Genomic DNA, 16,218 nt, shown 5'->3' with positions numbered 1-16,218 from the left:
TATATTGTTGGTAAGCAGATCTAAAGTCTCACTCATCGTTTCATTTTGGATTTAAACTCATGTTTTCTCATTTTCATGGTTCGTGAACATTCAAAGATATTTCGTTCAGTTTCACAGATTTATTTTTTATATATCAGTCTATCATTGGTGGATTAGATCTGTAATTCAAAATGAGGCTTTTATGTCTGATAATTTGTGTGAAATTAACGGCAATAAAAGTGACGATGAAACAAACGACCTGCTGCTCCTTTCTGATGAAGTCTGTGCAGCTCACCTGTTTGTTTTATTGAGCGTTCCACTTTGGAGGTTTGAGGACGGCGTGGCATCTTCAGGAACCAAGATGGCGACAGTGGAGCAGCTCAGTCTGTGATGACATTTGACTGACAGAAAGAGGACCCAACAGACTTTAAACCGTCTGTCAGTCCTCAAACTGCAGCCGGAGAGGAAACCTTGAATGTGATGCATCAAGTGTTCATGTTATGTTGTGTTGTGTTGTGTTGTGTTTGAATAAGACCAGGAGGGTTTTTAGTGACGTCGCCTCCTCGCCATCCGTCCACAGATGGCCGTGTGGTCATGTGGTGATGTGGTGATGTCACAGCAGGCGCTCTTTTCCACTGAGCTCTGCCAGAGCGGCAGAGCAGACGGCTTCCAGCTGCTGGTCTGAACATTAAACACATCTCTCTTTGTTTTTCCTTCTGCGGCTCAAACTGGACCAAAGAACCAACGAACCCACCTGCAGCCTCTCTGAGCCCGCTGAGGTGATCATTCACAGTCCCTGAAAGCCTTGTTTTTTTTTTAAGCTGTTTCTGAAAACTTCTGGGCCATCTGACCCCCTTTTCTACGTCGGGGGGGTTCCTGAAAAATCAGTCCAATTAATGGCAGATAGCAGGAAGTGATGAACAAACAGGAGCAGAAGCAAAGGTGATAAATGTGTGAATATGTGAAAAGGTGTGAGGGTCAAAGGTCAAACACACAACATCACAGTTTGTGTTCGTTTGTTTGAGCCTCAGATTTGTTGCAGGACAAACATTCAGTCAGCCTGAAGCTGCTGCCGCCTGCTGGAGGACACAGGAGTCACAGAAAAGGTTCAAACTGAGGACTGACTGACATTTGGCTCTTTAACCTGCCTCAAGTTTGATTATGATTAAACTCTCCTCTCTCCTTTATTGTCAAAGACCTTCATTTCCTGGTCAAGCAGTCATTTCACAAAAAAGAACAAACACAAAATGCTCAAGAAAAAAATGGTGAAAACAAAAAATGAGAAAGTTTTTATTTGTTGTTTTCAAGTTATGGAGGTGAAATATTTTTTAAATATAAACTAAGCAACTTAACATCTAGGTTATTTTGATACAGACATTTTAAGATCTCTGAGAGTGTTTCAGAAAATGTCTTTAAAGACACAATAGAAGATTAAAATTCAATTCTATTAAATGAATTCAGTCCCGTGTCAGTCTTCCAGTGCTCAAATATGTCTAGATTTATAATTTTTATGTAGCTTCATAAACTTTTTAATTTTTATTTTATTACAAATTACTTAAAAATAACATAAACAGAAAAGCAAAATCAGATTATAAGACTATAAGATGTGGAAGTTTAATTAACCAGACAAGATTCTGGTGCAATTCAAAACAAACCATTATTGAAATATAATATTTCAAATTAACAAATATATAACAAATTATAAATCCAAAACATTTTTCCAGCAGCGGAACCTTTAATGAGGAAGAGTTTCAGTCCGGCTCTAAATACTGTAACACACAGTGAGTCCTCCATGCGTGTTTGCAGTTAAAGAATACTTCTTTTTATTAGTGTGTTTTTAATAAATATTCATGTTAAAATAAGATTTAACATATTTTCTGATTTTCTTTTTGTTCGAAATGGAGTCAAACGAGCAGAAACATTAAAAGCGTCTTTCTGTTTGTGGAGAAGGTGAGTTGATCAAAAACAGAAAACAGAAACATCGAGACTCATTAAAACTCTGATTTCTACTTAAATCTGTCAAAGTGTAAAAAAAAATAAAGGCAACGCAAAATTTCGTATGAAATATCGAAGATTTTTTGTGCATTCGCTTCATGTCGGACACTAACAGAACTCAGAATACGACTTTCGACTTTGTATTAATTGTTAAGATGCTCAATTTTAATTCGGCATCAGTTGCACCGTCCAAAAGACACGTTCTGATAAAATGATCTCAAACTGTGACGCACTTGGACGGAAGAGACTCACGGATGCTTCAATCATCACTGCTTCTCGTGTTGAATGTTGCCGAATTGCAAACTAGTTTTTGCTGATTCCTAAAACACTAAGAGCTTTTTGCTACTTTCCATTTATACCAAGCCGACGACGAGGTTTTGGCCCTGAGGTGGAGGTTCCTCTGTGGGCCGTCATGGAGAGTCTGGAGGAGAAGGTCAGAGGTCTGTCCATCGCCCGGCGGTCCAACCCGGAGGAGCCCACCTACCTGCTGCACGCCGCCCTGCAGCCGGGCGGCCTGCTCGCCGTGTCCTGCTCCAACTTCACCGTCCACCTGCACAGCAAGGACACTCTGGCCCTGCTGGGACAGTACCGGGGTCACGGCGGGCCGCTTTGTGGGGTCACGTTTGCCCACAGCTCCTCTGACATCATCTACTCTGGTTCTGCAGACGGGACGGTCCGGGGCTGGGACGTCCGCCGCCCCGGGACGGAGGCGGTCCAGCTGTTTAAGAGCGACTCATCTCACAGCTACTGCAGCTTCGACCTGAGCTGCAGCGACGCCCTCCTGTGTGCAGGCACCGAGCAGGTGGACAACGAGGACAGCTTCCTGGTTTTCTGGGACGCCAGGAAACCAGGAAGCGGGCTCCTTGGGGTGTACTCTGAGTCACACAGTGATGACATCACACAGGTGTGCTTCCACCCAAGAGACAAAGACCGCCTGGCCTCCGGCTCCACAGACGGCCTGGTTAATGTGTTCGACCTGAGCCGGGGAGCGGAGGAGGACGCGCTGCTCGCCACCTGCAACAGCGACTCCTCCGCCGGTTCGGTCTGCTGGTCCGGACCGGACTACACCCAGCTGCTGTGTCTCAGTCACGACGAGGGGCTGCACCTGTGGGACCTGAGCCAGCTGGACACAGAGGAGCCCCTCACCGTCTTCAGCGCCTCCGACGCTCGCAGCCTGACCCCGCTGGGCGACGGGGGCGGCGTGGACTACCTGGTGGGAGGGAGGTGGCTGGAGGAGGCCCAGAAGCTGCTGGTGGTCGGAGGGAAGAACAACGGGGACCTCCATCTGACGGAGTGTGACCACAAGGGGCTCCGCCTGCTGAGGAGCCTGGAGGGCGGCCACTCCTCCACGGTGCGCTGCTTCCTGTGGGACCCGGCCGGCGAGGCGCTGGTGACGGGAGGAGAGGATGCTCAGCTGTTGCTGTGGAAACCAGGAGGGGAGGAGCTAACAACAGGTAACAGGTCAATGAAGAGCGAATCAGCTTTGAGACTCAAATCCAGGCCGCATAAAAAACAGAGATACCAGAGGCAGAAGAAGTCAACGTAACCACACTGGACCGGATCGGACCAGAACAGACTGAAGGTCCAAACCGCTGATCATGTCCCACAATGCACTGCACAATCCCCAGGATCACAGAGATCAGTGCTGATATTGAAATAGATCGTGTGTGTCGGAGAGAAATGAGTCTCACACTTTCTAAGGTGAATATTTGATGAACAGACTTGACGTGTTTAAGCTCAGGACAGTTTTATGAGTGAATAAATGTTTGAGTGTAAACAGTTTTTCTTTCTGACTGTGATGTGGTGGCGTCGATGCTCCTGCTTTTTTTATGATAATCGTTTAATAACTGACTGATATCCAACTGCTGGTGTGATGGTGCTGTTTGTGTTAAAATGGTTATGAGCGTCTTCAGTGGCTGCAGCCTGAAACACTTCATCCTGACGGTTCTCAGGCCAACCCATCAGTTTCTGAGCTGTGCTGAGGAGGAGGACGATGGGACCAGCTCTGTACTCTGTACAGTCGGGTCAAGCACACAGTAGCCCAATGAAATGAAATCTTCATAACCAGGCTTGTTATTTATCTCATCATCAATATCATTAAAAGTCCATATGTGAACTTGGTCTGTTTTATTTTTCTGCCTTCTGGACGTCCTGACAGCTGTTGTTGAGGTTTAGGTTCTGAACACAGTATTTCTCTGTGGACTCAGACCTTTGAAACGTAACATTATCGTGAATGCAGAATGACAGAACCTCATTTTAAAAGATACATTTTCTATTTCTAAACCTAAAATATGGCAATAATTATGTCAGTATTACCTCCAGTATGAATGAGTGAGATGTACCAGGTGTTTATTATTATTTATTATGGGTTTATCCAAGATATTAACACTGTCAGTAAACGCAAAGTGAAGACTTGACTGCCTTTCCAATATTTTGAGGTGGGTTTTTGTTTTTGTGTCAGCCAAATATAATGAAAATGAATTCATTATCTAAATAAATCAGTTGTGAAACTAAAAATAGGACTAGTTGTATTTACTTTGCAGTTAGTACATAAAGTCCATGAAGGTCTAATACCAGATCTATAAATATAAATATAGTCAAGTCTGGTTAATCGTTGAAGAAAAGTGCTAAATAAATAATGACCATCTTTAACCTTTGAACAGAACAAACTATCTATCTCAGATACAAACATACTAGTTTGGGAGTGTTTTTGACCGGTTCAACCAAACAACTGACTGATTAGAAAATAAATATTCATTATTATTATTATTATTATGGAGTCTGTGAAGGCACACTTGTACCGAAGAGACAACAGCTCTGCCATAAATAAGTTTATTATAACTGAGGCTGTAGTTAAAGGGGTGTACATGAAACGTGGAGGTTTAGTTTTATTTGTTTCATTTATTATCATTTCATTTGTTTTTGGTCAGGATGAGGGGGGCTGCTCTGGTCGGAGTGGACCTGGATGTCCTGGTTATGTAACCCCCATGTATCCTGCAGATACATGCAGGGGGCTCCGGTCCTCCTGCACCCGGAGGCCGGTCCGGAGAGCCGAGGCCCGGGGCAGGTTGAGCCTCATTCCGGCAGATTGTTGTGTTACAGACACACACACACACACACACACGGACACACACTCTCACGGTGCGCTCCGCCGCTTTCTGCCCCGATCTCTTCCCCTCGTCCCTTCCGCTCCACCTAACCGTCGGATTCATACCCCTCCTTTGATTGACAAGCACCGCCGTCCAATCAGAAGGCGCGGCGCCGGCCGCGGCGGCCAATCGGCGCCGCACGTCGGCCCCCACGAGCACGTTAGGCTGCGCGTCTGTTATGTGTGCCATGGTCTCAGCCCAGCAGTGTTGACAAAAGGGTGAAAAGAAACAGCCCGAATCACAAACGAGCTGAAGGAAAAACTGCAAAACCCACAAAAACACAGGGCTTCGTGGAAGACGAGATCACTGACGGGGATGTAACTGCGTGAAGCCCTGATCGTTTTATACAGCCGTGTTTTGTTATTAATGGAAGTTTGAGGGATCGTTCCGTTGGTAGTAAAAAAAGGTGCTCGTGGGTTTGGCTGTTTCAGGCCGAGATTTTCCTGCCTGCTCCGCCGCTGCTTGGGAAAGGCTGTCCGCACCGAGCCGGGAGGTAGCCTAACGCTTAGCCCGCTAGATTTCCAAACATAGGATAAACTCCTCGCCGCCGTCTCCGTTGCGAAAACCGCAGAGGATCAAGGTAAAGTACTACAGCCGGAGAGCTAACAGCCACTGGGTCGGCTGCAGCTTGTCGGGGTGTCGGGACTCGGGACGGTGTGTGTTTCCCAGCCCGGTCGGTCTGTCAGTCTGTGAGCGCTAGCTAACGGTAGCGGCATTAGCACTGCCCCTGTATTTACATCTGGGATGATGGGTGATCGCCCGAGCCCGCCCAGGTAACGTTATCCCAGCAGCACACATTTAAAAATGTAGCCTTTTGGTCTGTTTTTACTGTGTTTGTATCAGCTTCTCATGTTTTTGTTTTGTTTTTGGTTTTTTTTTTTCTTTTCATTTGCAACAGAATGCGAGCTGGCGGCTAAAGCTAACATGCTAAAGCTAACATGTTCAACTTGAGCTAACCCGCGATAGCCGTTGCACTGACGTTAGCTAGCTAGCTACCTAAAAATGTCCAATTTCTGAATTAAATCCAATCGGCTTTGGTAAAAGACCAAACTTTCTTGTTGGTAACTGTATTAAAGTTTCAAATGGGTCCCGAGGACATGACCACTTAACGGATTGTCTGTTTAAAATCCGGTCGCTGTGTAACGATTAATCGGGGAGCTAATGTTGCTAGCTAGCTAACGTAAATGAAGGAATATCGCGCTGTCAAGTTTTGAATATTCTGCACTGCTGCCAGGCCCAACATGGCCAAGCTAACGACAGCTCCCCCTAAAGCGCTCTATATTCTTTAAATTGAATATTTCGCCCATATTCAGCTGATGGAAGAACCCTCACATGGCAGTAAATATATTAGAGCCAACTGCACCGTGAAGGGATTTTCTGTTTATTGTGTGTATTTAGGCTGTTGGCTCAGTGGATCTTTCCTCATGTCAGGACCGTCAGCATTTCAAAGTAAATGCTGATGTTTAATCCTCCTGGGGTGGAAAAGCCTTTGTGAATCTGGTCTGAGACAAGTTTAGCTTTCCCGTCAAATGTGTGGTGATAATCTCACATGAACTTTGACTGGCCTTGCATCAGGATACTCTCACAGGACTCTGGTGTTGTGTTTTGCTTTTTCTGTGCAGGCAGTCTTTGGAAGTGTGTATACAAACATGATCACAGCTGATGGCACAGTAGTGAAATGAGCTGATGAGAGGTGGATAGATGAAGTTAAGCTCTGACGGGATGCACAGCGCTGACTGGTTTCTCCTGTAAGCTCACACTTTTACTTTTGTTTCCACCTGACCTCTGACCTGTCGGGCATGTGTGGATGACAGCAGTGTGCTGGAGGCCAGGTGTAGTGTTGTGCCCTCCATGTGATGGTGGACTTCTGGTTCTGGCGCCGTCATGCCGGCTCATCTTCAAGGTTTCTGAATGTCACATTGGTTTTAGGGCTGGTCCAGCCCCCGCTGAGATATCTTAACATCCAAAGTCTTCTGTGTTTATGGTGACATTGGAGTAGTAACTGCCTCCTTCTTATCAGCTCTGTATGGGTGGGTGGGTGTTTGTGTGTTGGAAGCTTGCTGAGTTCATTTGTTCTTGACTGTGAACAACATGAAAAATGAACAAATTAATCACATAATTAGACATGCTGTCAGATTACAGTCAAAAATAAAATAGGACTCATACTGATAGATATTAGAAGGGTGACCTCTTATTCATTAACCAGTCAATCTATGAAACCAATGTATTAAAAAATCTGACCTTTGATATGTATAAATGATTTCTTACTGTGATAGGCTTAGTAATGGCACCTGGAGTCAGTCATGGCAGCAACACTGAAGCAGCTTCTGTCTTAAATTTGTATGATTTTAGAAGCTTGTCGGACTTTAAGTTTCTTTGGATTTGTTTTTTGCAGAAATGTATAATGAGCATTTGCTCAATATCATATGTATTATGCTTGTGTAAATCATAAAACTTTAATAATCAGGCAGTTAAATCTGCAACAGTATCAAACAAAGAGTCACGTTATAATTTCTCGAAGCAAAGTGTCAAATAAATATTTTTTAGTTTTTTAATCTTGAAACACCAAACTAAATATCTTACATATAAACATAATAGAGTGGGACTGTTTTTGGATACTTAAGATGTTCTCCTGTCATCACTGGTGATTTCCTTTTAAAATTCATTTCTGAGTTTTTATTTTCTTATCTAGTCTGTGAGGGTACACTTGTAGGTATACGACAACAGTTCTGCCATAAATAAGCTCTAGTTCAAGTTGGTGATGTGAAGTTTGGTGTTTTTCTCCTACCTGTTATAATTTAAAAAAAGATGGGGTAGGATATTAAATACGCCCCCTGAATGTCACAGTCCTCTACAACATCACAATGGTAATTAATAGAATAGAATTAACTGATGTATTTGAATTTATGGCAGCGCAGTTTTATTGGTTTGCATTAGCCTGCACAGTTTTACGTAATTAAATGGCCTCTAATATATATAGAATTGAAACAGTATCAGACAGCCACCATTTTCATCAGTGATGGGAATTTATACATAAATGTTTGCATCGGATGGAATAAGGAAAATACTTTTATTCATTGAATACAGATATGATTAGCAGCAGCTGCAATCATGCCAAGAATTAGGGATAATATTCTTCTTGTTTTTATGCATTGATGCCTCTGAATATTTTACGTCAGCTGTAGCTGTAAAATTCATCATGATATCAGCAGTGATGTCGTGCTGTGTGTTAAAATCTGCCTTTGCTCTTCAGCCTGCTCCTGGTCTCTGAACTGATTTCATTGTTTTAGCTGTGTGGAATCAGGAGTTTATTCCCCTCCAGCTGTTGTCTGTGATATTCACATCAGAACAAATGTTCCTTCCTAAAGTTGACTTAGTGCTACAGTCCTGTTTGATTATTCTAACTCTCAGGAGTTTGGATTTAAATTTCATCTGAGGTCCTTGATGTCGTCCCCTCCCGGCTTCCTCTTTTTTTTTTTTTTAAATCTCCTACCTCTGTCTTCTTGTACATGTTTATGTGCATTTTGTTCTCTCTGTTCAGCTCCTCTCGTTCTGCCCTGCCGCTGCCTGTGTGTTGACTTCCTGTTGAACGCTGGCTCCCTCCCTCCCTCCTCTTCCTCCCTCCTCTTCCTCCCTTTCTGTTGCTCACTGCGCCCCCTCCCCTCTCCTTCCTCCTTGTTCTTTAATCCCACCCTCCCCGAGCCTGTTTGGATGTCATCTGGTCTCTTATGTAAGAGGCATGGGCGGGGAATGGCTTTGGTGCTTGGGTGCCGTACGCCTGACCACCCGCCGTAGTCCTGCTCTCTCCCGCCTCTGTGTTGTGGCGACATTGGAGTGTTTTCACTGTCAGCCGGCTCTTCAGGGAGAGGGACAGACAGTGAGGGACTGATGGTTGTACATGGGGATTCCAATGCCCCTTTGCACAGGTAAGAGGGATGCAGGTGGTCAGTGTTTATGGTTCTCTGACAGCAACAGATTGTAGTTTGAGTATTTATTGTTGCAAATGGTGATGAAACGGAGCAGATTACTGAGGTGTACAACTTCCCAGACGCTTGAGGAACACAGCAGAGAGCAGCACTGAATGAAGCAGGCTGAAATCATCCAGGCAGAGGCTGATAGTTGCACGAGGAAGTAGTTTGTATGTGAGAACTGTATTTAAAACACTGCTCTCTGAGCTAAAAGTCAGATTAATTATTAATGTGCTGATCGATGAATGGCTTTACAGCTCCAGCTAACAGCTGTTTTCATTATCAATTTATCCGTTTAATTTTTTCTTTTGGTTTATTAATCAGTTAATTTATTCACAAAATTCCAGAAAACGTTCACATCTTCCCACAGATAATCCCATAATACCAGAGTATCCCATTTTTTTTTAAATCCAGTGATTGTCCAATCCAATTGTAATTATAACATTCTCTAATGACCCAGTTTGTTGAATCACTCCTAGCAATTGACTAATCGATTAATTTACAAATTAACCAATTGTTGAAATTATAGTTTATTGCCTAGTGATGTACTAGATATTTATACGTCCCAGTTTTAGCTCCATGTCACACCCCAGTTTAGGAAAAATCCCTTTTGCCTGTGATTGAGACTTTGATGGCAATAAATTGCACCCAATCAGCGTCACAGCTCACAGAGTGTGGACGTCAGAGTACTTTAAGCCTTCATTTGGAGTTAATCTGGGAGTGAAGGTGATTTCCAGAGGCCTTGTGCTTTGTGTCTGGTGTCTGAGGCTCAGCAGCAGCAGTTAACAGGTGTTGAAGTGTCAATTTGCAGTTTGTGTTGTTGTACATTCCTGTTTGGAACAAGGCTGGGATTGACTTTGTGTTATATTTGAATTGTCCTGTGCCAGAGTTTGAATGGTTTAATTGAAATTTGGATTTTTGTTCACGTGCTGTATGTCCTCCATGCTACTTGGTATTCAGCCTCACTTTTGCTTTTATCGTCCAACGCAGCAGGACTTGCAGATTTCTGGACGAGTAATTTGCAAAAGTTACTGCCTGAGAATTTAAAGTCAGCAGTGGCAGATTAGACAGATCAGCGCTGATATGGAGGTGTTTTCCCACCACAACGACAAAGATGATGCCCAACAGAAGGCGTTTTACACAGACGGATCATCAGCAGCTGCTTGGTTATAACAGAGAAGACAATGACTGGTGTTGACAGATGGCTCTCGTCTTGTAATTGTTGTTGTCACATGTGATTCTGCATCTGTAGGGCATGGTTAAATTTAAAAACTGCTTAGATTAGATCCAATTTTGTTGTCATTGAAACATACTGCTAGTCAAACAATGAAATTAGTTTTAACATCCAATCCTAAATGCAAGAACAGCAACAGATTGGATACTAAACCTCATTACTTTTCCACTTTTCTGATCCAGTTAAAGTAAATTAATACAATCATATCTATGAGGAAGAAATTTGCATTATGGGAAAGTCTTATTAGTTTTCAGATTTGGGATTAACTTTTAAATTAAATATCACAAACAGCAACAACAAAACAGCAGTTTGGTGTGTTCAGTGGTTTCCTCTTCCCAGCAGAGAGATTCTTTCATATCCACACCTGATGACAAACAAAATATCAGCTATGTTTTAAGCTGAAGGATGATTTCAACAAACTGAAAGCTGACGTCAAACCAAATGAACAAGGGGGAAAGAATGACAATGAAACTGTTTGAAAATGCTGCTTTTTAAATCACAGTTGTCAGTGTTGATTGTAATTTTCCTCGACTTAGTCATACGTGCATTGACACCCTGATGGTTTGTAAACGCATGTAGGCCTGCTGCTTCTCTGTAGTCATGAATCGATGATCAGCTGCAGAGTCACATACTTGTACTGCTCATCTCCTCAGGCAGCACAATGGTGTGTGTCTGTGTGTGTTTGTGCGCTGTCCGTTCTGTCATGGGCCAGGCCTGGCAAACGCACTGTATGCTTGCCTGCGTGACTTTAACACGCAAAGGTTTTTGCTCCCTCTCATGTCTGCATGTCGCCCAGCTGAGTCAGACTGGACTAAATTGTTCCGTGCTGCATCTCTGCCTCCAGTTTTTGTTTCTAATGTCATGTGCAAGCCTAGACATGTCATGTGCCGAATTAATGACACAGGATTAGAAAATGTAGATTGACACGGGATTTACTCAAATGTGAAATAACAGTTTTTCCTCCCATTAGATCCAGTTGACTTTGATTGGTTTTGAAACTCGACAATTACAGTAATATTCTTATCCACAAAGCTTTAGATCTGTCGGTCCAACAGTTGAATTGAAGTGAAATATTTCAACAATTAGTGGATGGACTTCATGAACTCTTTGCCAAAGGTGAATGTTCTGACAGACCTGAGAATTGGCTTTTTAGATCTCAAAACTTTCCTCAACTGGAGAACTGAACTGCGACAGAACTAATCATGCCGCCTGTTTGCAAGAATGTTGTGGGTTCGAACCCCAGATGAGTACACAATTCAATCATTCCTGTCAAAAACTGAACCACAATTAAAATGAACACTTATCAACACATTAGTGTTGAGCATACACCATTATTAAACTGGACAGTGGACTTTACTGTCTTTTTTCAAAAACACAGCTTCAGCAAATTCCTTTCATTACCACAGCCCCAGACTTTCAAGCTGGCCCGTCACCACGAGGTTAAGAGCTCCTTCTGACAAATGCAAAGAAAATCTTCTACTTGATGTTCCTAACCCTTTCTTCATGGGTGTGGTGCACAACCGTAGTTCAGTAGTGTGCATTAAGAGATGCGAGTGCTGCTGCTGTGGCTTGTTTTTTGTTGTTCTTACCAGCCAGTTTGCTTGACGTTTGTTTTTTTGGCATGTAATCAGCAGCAAACACATCGTAATGGACGTTTCCTCAGCTTCCTCCCACTGTGGCGGCGGCTCAAAGCCGCAGAGCTACCTTCATTGTTGTGGATAGACGCCGGTGAATTTGGTGTGTGTGTCTTTGAGTGTGATGGTTTGTTGGCAGGTCCAATGGTTGTGTGTTTTGTGCACCAAAACTGAGGCCTGAGCCCCAAATAGTCTCCCATACGGAGTAAATGAGACTGTCTGCTTTGGCTGCTCAGGTTTGTTGTGAGACTAATGAGAGGATGCTGGACTGATACACAGTAAAAAAAAAAAAAAAAAAAAAAAAAAAAGACAGCGAGGAAGTTGTTTGCTTTCTTTCTTTTTTATTTAACTTGTTTCTTTTTCTTTTGCCTTCATGAGCTTGCCACCAACAAAGAACTCAGGTCAGAAGCTGCATGACAAGGGCCACAAATGTGCAAAAAATCCAGCTCCAGTCAAAAGCTGCTGAGAAATTAGAAACATTTTTGGATTATGCTCAGATTATGGAAAATGCAACTTTAGGTTTTGATGTATTATCTCGTCTGATGTAAGATTCATCAAGTTGCTGCAATTTGGACATATTTCAGATTTTATTTTCAAGTGCTGATATCCATACGAAGATATGAACTGTGTCCTAAATAAATCAAACACACAATAAAATCCTTTTCAGGCCAGGTCCAGTGAAATTGTGTGTTTGACTAATCACTGTGTCCTGTGTGAACTTAGAGCTTGTCTAATGTGATTGTGTTAAACGCTCGCCCTCCTCCTTTGTGTTTCTCCCAGCAGGGCTATGTCCTCGGCAGCCACCACATCTCCATCTGTGGACAAAGTGGACGGATTTTCACGGAAGTCTGTCAGGAAGGCTAAGCAGAAGCGGTCGCAGAGTTCATCCCAGTTCCGCTCTCAGGGCAAACCCATAGAGCTCACGCCCTTGCCGCTGCTCAAGGGTAAGCGAGTATGACTGTTGGGGTTGATCATGGGGGGTAGCTCCAAAGTATTAGTTTTAACAGTATCAGGCTATGTTCACAATTACTTGGAATTTAAACTAAAATAATTTTACTTAAAGTCAGCGCAGTTAGCGAAGACAGTAAATCCATAATAATCCATATCTGGTAATCGTACATCATGATTTCCTAAACTCTTGCAGCGCAAACTAAACTAAACTGGGTCTAAACAAATGGCTCAAACTGAGATCTTAAATCCCCAGAGAGATTTAACCTTTAGATCAAACAATATAAAAACACCTGCCTTGTCACATTTTCATGCTTTTATGCAACATAAACAACTTGATTATGATGCTACCTACATTTTAACTTCAATCCAGCTTCTGTGACTTTGGTTTTACATGCCGTGACATTCCAGTGTGAGCAGCGACTAATTACTGACTTTACTAATGGATAGCTGGTAAAGAGGCTGCTGGACTTTATTAGCTTTAAATTAACTTCACCTTTTTCTTTTATCATGTAAACCATGCACTGATATTCTGTTTGTCCGCTGTTTGAGCTGCGATCATGAAATTTGAATGGATTATTCCCTTCCTGGCTCAGTCCACAGTCTGGTTGGACTTGCTCTGCTTTGGTGGTGTTGCTGTTTTTGTACCTGCTCTTCTGTATATGTGATGTGTGTGTTAGCAACGTGCCTAGACAGGTAGATCATAACAATAACATGGGGCAGGTCAGACATAACACATCTGAATTTCTTATACAGTTCCTTTCATACTTTGGACATGACCAAAGTTACGCTTCATGAGTCATCTTCATTTAAGGAGTGTCGGCAGTGGAACAGATTCATTCATATCATCAGGTGAGGCCTGATTTAGTGAATTAAGTTGTGCGTGATATGCAGTCAGATGCTGTAATGCACATTGAGGCATACTTTCTCTTTTCAATAGTCTAAATGCAGCCACGTTGTGGTGTGGTTAGGTGGTGACAGCAGGAATGTTGCCATACAGAAACCAGACAGATCAACCACCTGTTTGATCTAATGGAAAAGTGCTTCCTGCCTCTATGTCAGATGGAGGCTGCAACCTGACGCCTTCAATCAGGACGGGGCGGGATCCAGCGTTTAAATGTGCACGTCTCTGCTCATGCTTCGCTTTAACACGTCCCAGTGTAAACACAGCACCTGACCTCCACCCTCATACAATGTTGACGCCATAAACTGCAGGCATCAACACTGTTTGATAAAGAATCAGCAATCCAAACAACATCAGGCGTCTTTCAAGGAACAGCACAACTCTCTGAGAAGACATTCTGGAAATCTACATGGATGACAAAACATAAGCCGAAAATATTTTTACTGGGCTTCTGTGAACAGATATTTAGTTAAGTCATCAACCAGAAGAGCATGAAGGCAATTACTCTGATCATTGATTATTGATTCTTTTTTTTTGGCCTCATGTCCCTCTTGGAGTTTCAGATTGTTGTTTGGACAGAAGCCAGGATCACGTTAGGGTCATGAGCTTTTTTCTCTAAATGACTTTGTCATGCGCCTCTTTGTTGTTTTGCTGGTTTGTTTTGAGGGCTACGTTCTCCAAGCCTGGTCAGGTTTTGGCTGAGAAGTGACTTCCACAATGTCAGATCATTTTTAGCACCACATCTTATGTTGTTAGTCAGTTTTTATTTCATATTTACAGTAATTTGAAAGAAACAACTGAATACTGACATTTTACAGGTAAAGCATTAAATAGGTTTCATTGCAACTTTCTGTTTTGCTTTAACCTAATACACCAGGATGTTCCTTTGACAATCAAAATAAAGAAATGGCACATAATACAGTAGTACATAAATGCAAGAATTCTAAGTTGCGTAATTGCAGGCTGAGCTGTAATTGCCATGTGTGTAAAACTAGCCTGTACACTCAGTTCTTGTTGTCGTCTGTTTTTACGGTTGTACTGTATTTATCTGTGGCTGCGCCGACACTCACTCGGTTCTTTTCAGCACCTCCCTACTTCACTTTCACACCTTTACATCACATTCGCAGCTTCATACATTTCCCACCTCCTCCCTTGCACGATCGCAGTCTGTCTCCTGACTCCTGTCTCCTGGCCCGATCCACATCTAGATCCGGGTGCAGTGGATGTTCTGCTTTCCTGGCTTCAGGAGGTAGCTCAGTTACAGTGGAGCTGAATGAGAAACACAATCGATAACATATTTCACTGCAGGGTGTTAATCTACTGTGTCCTATTCCTGTTGAGACTCACTGAACATTATGAGACAGGACATGGTCCAGCTGAGAGCTGCTTTTCAAAGAGGTGCAGATTTGACTTGGCTGATATTCGTTGTTATAGCTGTAAAACCCACCATGTTTATTTTTGTTTCGAATGTTTTTCTTTTGACATATTTCATCAGGCCCTTTACTGCACTTTCTCACTATCTCTGTTGCATTCAATGCTGCAGAATTAATTAAAACATGAATTGCAATTCAGCCAGGCTCAATTTTTGATAAAGGCCAGCTGTTTCAGCAACATTGCTGTGCACTGTTGGCCCCATCAATGCGGTGGTGCTTCAGAGACCTACTAATGTTAATGTCCAGACCCAAGGGAACACACTACAAGTACCATTGTCTGCAGTGCAAAAATGCACTGATGACAATTATCTGAGTTTGTTGTTGGTTTATAAGAGTAAACTGCCAGATTTCGCTGCTTTGTACATGTGACCAAGGAATAGTTTAACATTTTAGGGAAATCAAACAAGGGATCTTTGATTTATATTATTATGATTTAGTAGTTGTAGGTGGCTGGTTAAAAAGCAGTTATGCTAATGCTCTGTATAAGCACACACAGACTGAGGATGCTTAACGTCTCTTTGTTCATCCTGAACTGTCTAAATACAACCACCTCACTGCCTGTTTTTTGGCAAAGCAGCAGGAGCATCTCATTTATTTCCCAGAGATCCCTTTGGTCACAAGACGAGACGAGCACTCCCAGCTCAGAGCTTCCCTCTGGTCCCATATATGTCAACGTAAACCAAGTGGAAGAACGAGGATTAAGTTTGGCCTCTTCCCCTTGTTTGTTGTGAGCGGCAGCACTAGCCCCGTGTTAAACTGCTAACCAACAAGAGTTGATTAACTAATGCAATCTACCAACGTCAGCCGACCTCATGCAACCGTAATACATGCATGGCCTTCAGGTATGTTGCACAGTGACTGCCTTTTGTCATCTCCTCCACTGACAGGCTCCTCTTCCTCTAATCTCTCAGCATTATATAACTGTGATGTGTATCGGGCAGCGCTGTATTTTATTAACTGTCTGGCAGTCTCTG

At 42.9% G+C, this 16,218-nt stretch overlaps 2 protein-coding genes across 8 annotated transcripts in view; both read left to right on the top strand.

The window, feature by feature from the left end:
- The first annotated feature begins 1,772 nt into the window (after positions 1 to 1,772).
- wdr89 (WD repeat domain 89) lies at positions 1,773 to 4,072 on the top strand. Its single transcript, XM_029494665.1, has 2 exons — positions 1,773 to 1,929; positions 2,338 to 4,072. The coding sequence occupies exon 2, from the start codon at positions 2,387 to 2,389 to the stop codon at positions 3,518 to 3,520; it is 1,134 nt and encodes a 377-aa protein (XP_029350525.1). The 5' UTR covers positions 1,773 to 1,929; positions 2,338 to 2,386; the 3' UTR covers positions 3,521 to 4,072.
- Positions 4,073 to 5,316: 1,244 nt separating this feature from the next.
- Positions 5,317 to 16,218, top strand: part of ppp2r5eb (protein phosphatase 2, regulatory subunit B', epsilon isoform b) — a 30,377-nt gene continuing 19,475 nt past the window's right edge. Inside the window, exons 1-2 of one of the 7 annotated variants that reach the window (XM_029494663.1) lie at positions 5,317 to 5,703; positions 12,743 to 12,903. In XM_029494663.1, the coding sequence (XP_029350523.1) occupies positions 12,747 to 12,903 (157 nt within the window). In that variant the 5' untranslated portion in view covers positions 5,317 to 5,703; positions 12,743 to 12,746. Of the gene's footprint in view, positions 5,897 to 6,020; positions 9,050 to 12,341; positions 12,361 to 12,739; positions 12,904 to 16,218 lie in introns of those variants that run through there. The other 6 variants (XM_029494662.1, XM_029494661.1, XM_029494660.1 and 3 more) reach the window with 6 other exon arrangements.

Source organism: Echeneis naucrates, chromosome 22, assembly GCF_900963305.1.
Source record: "Echeneis naucrates chromosome 22, fEcheNa1.1, whole genome shotgun sequence".
NCBI lineage: Eukaryota > Metazoa > Chordata > Actinopteri > Carangiformes > Echeneidae > Echeneis > Echeneis naucrates.
Note: the sequence above shows the minus strand (reverse complement) of the source record. Positions and strands in the feature narration are given on the sequence as shown.

Excerpts from the sequence above, each read along its gene's own strand:
- wdr89 (XM_029494665.1), top strand. The coding sequence starts at position 2,387 with ATGGAGAGTCTGGAGGAGAAGGTCAGAGGTCTGTCCATCGCCCGGCGG.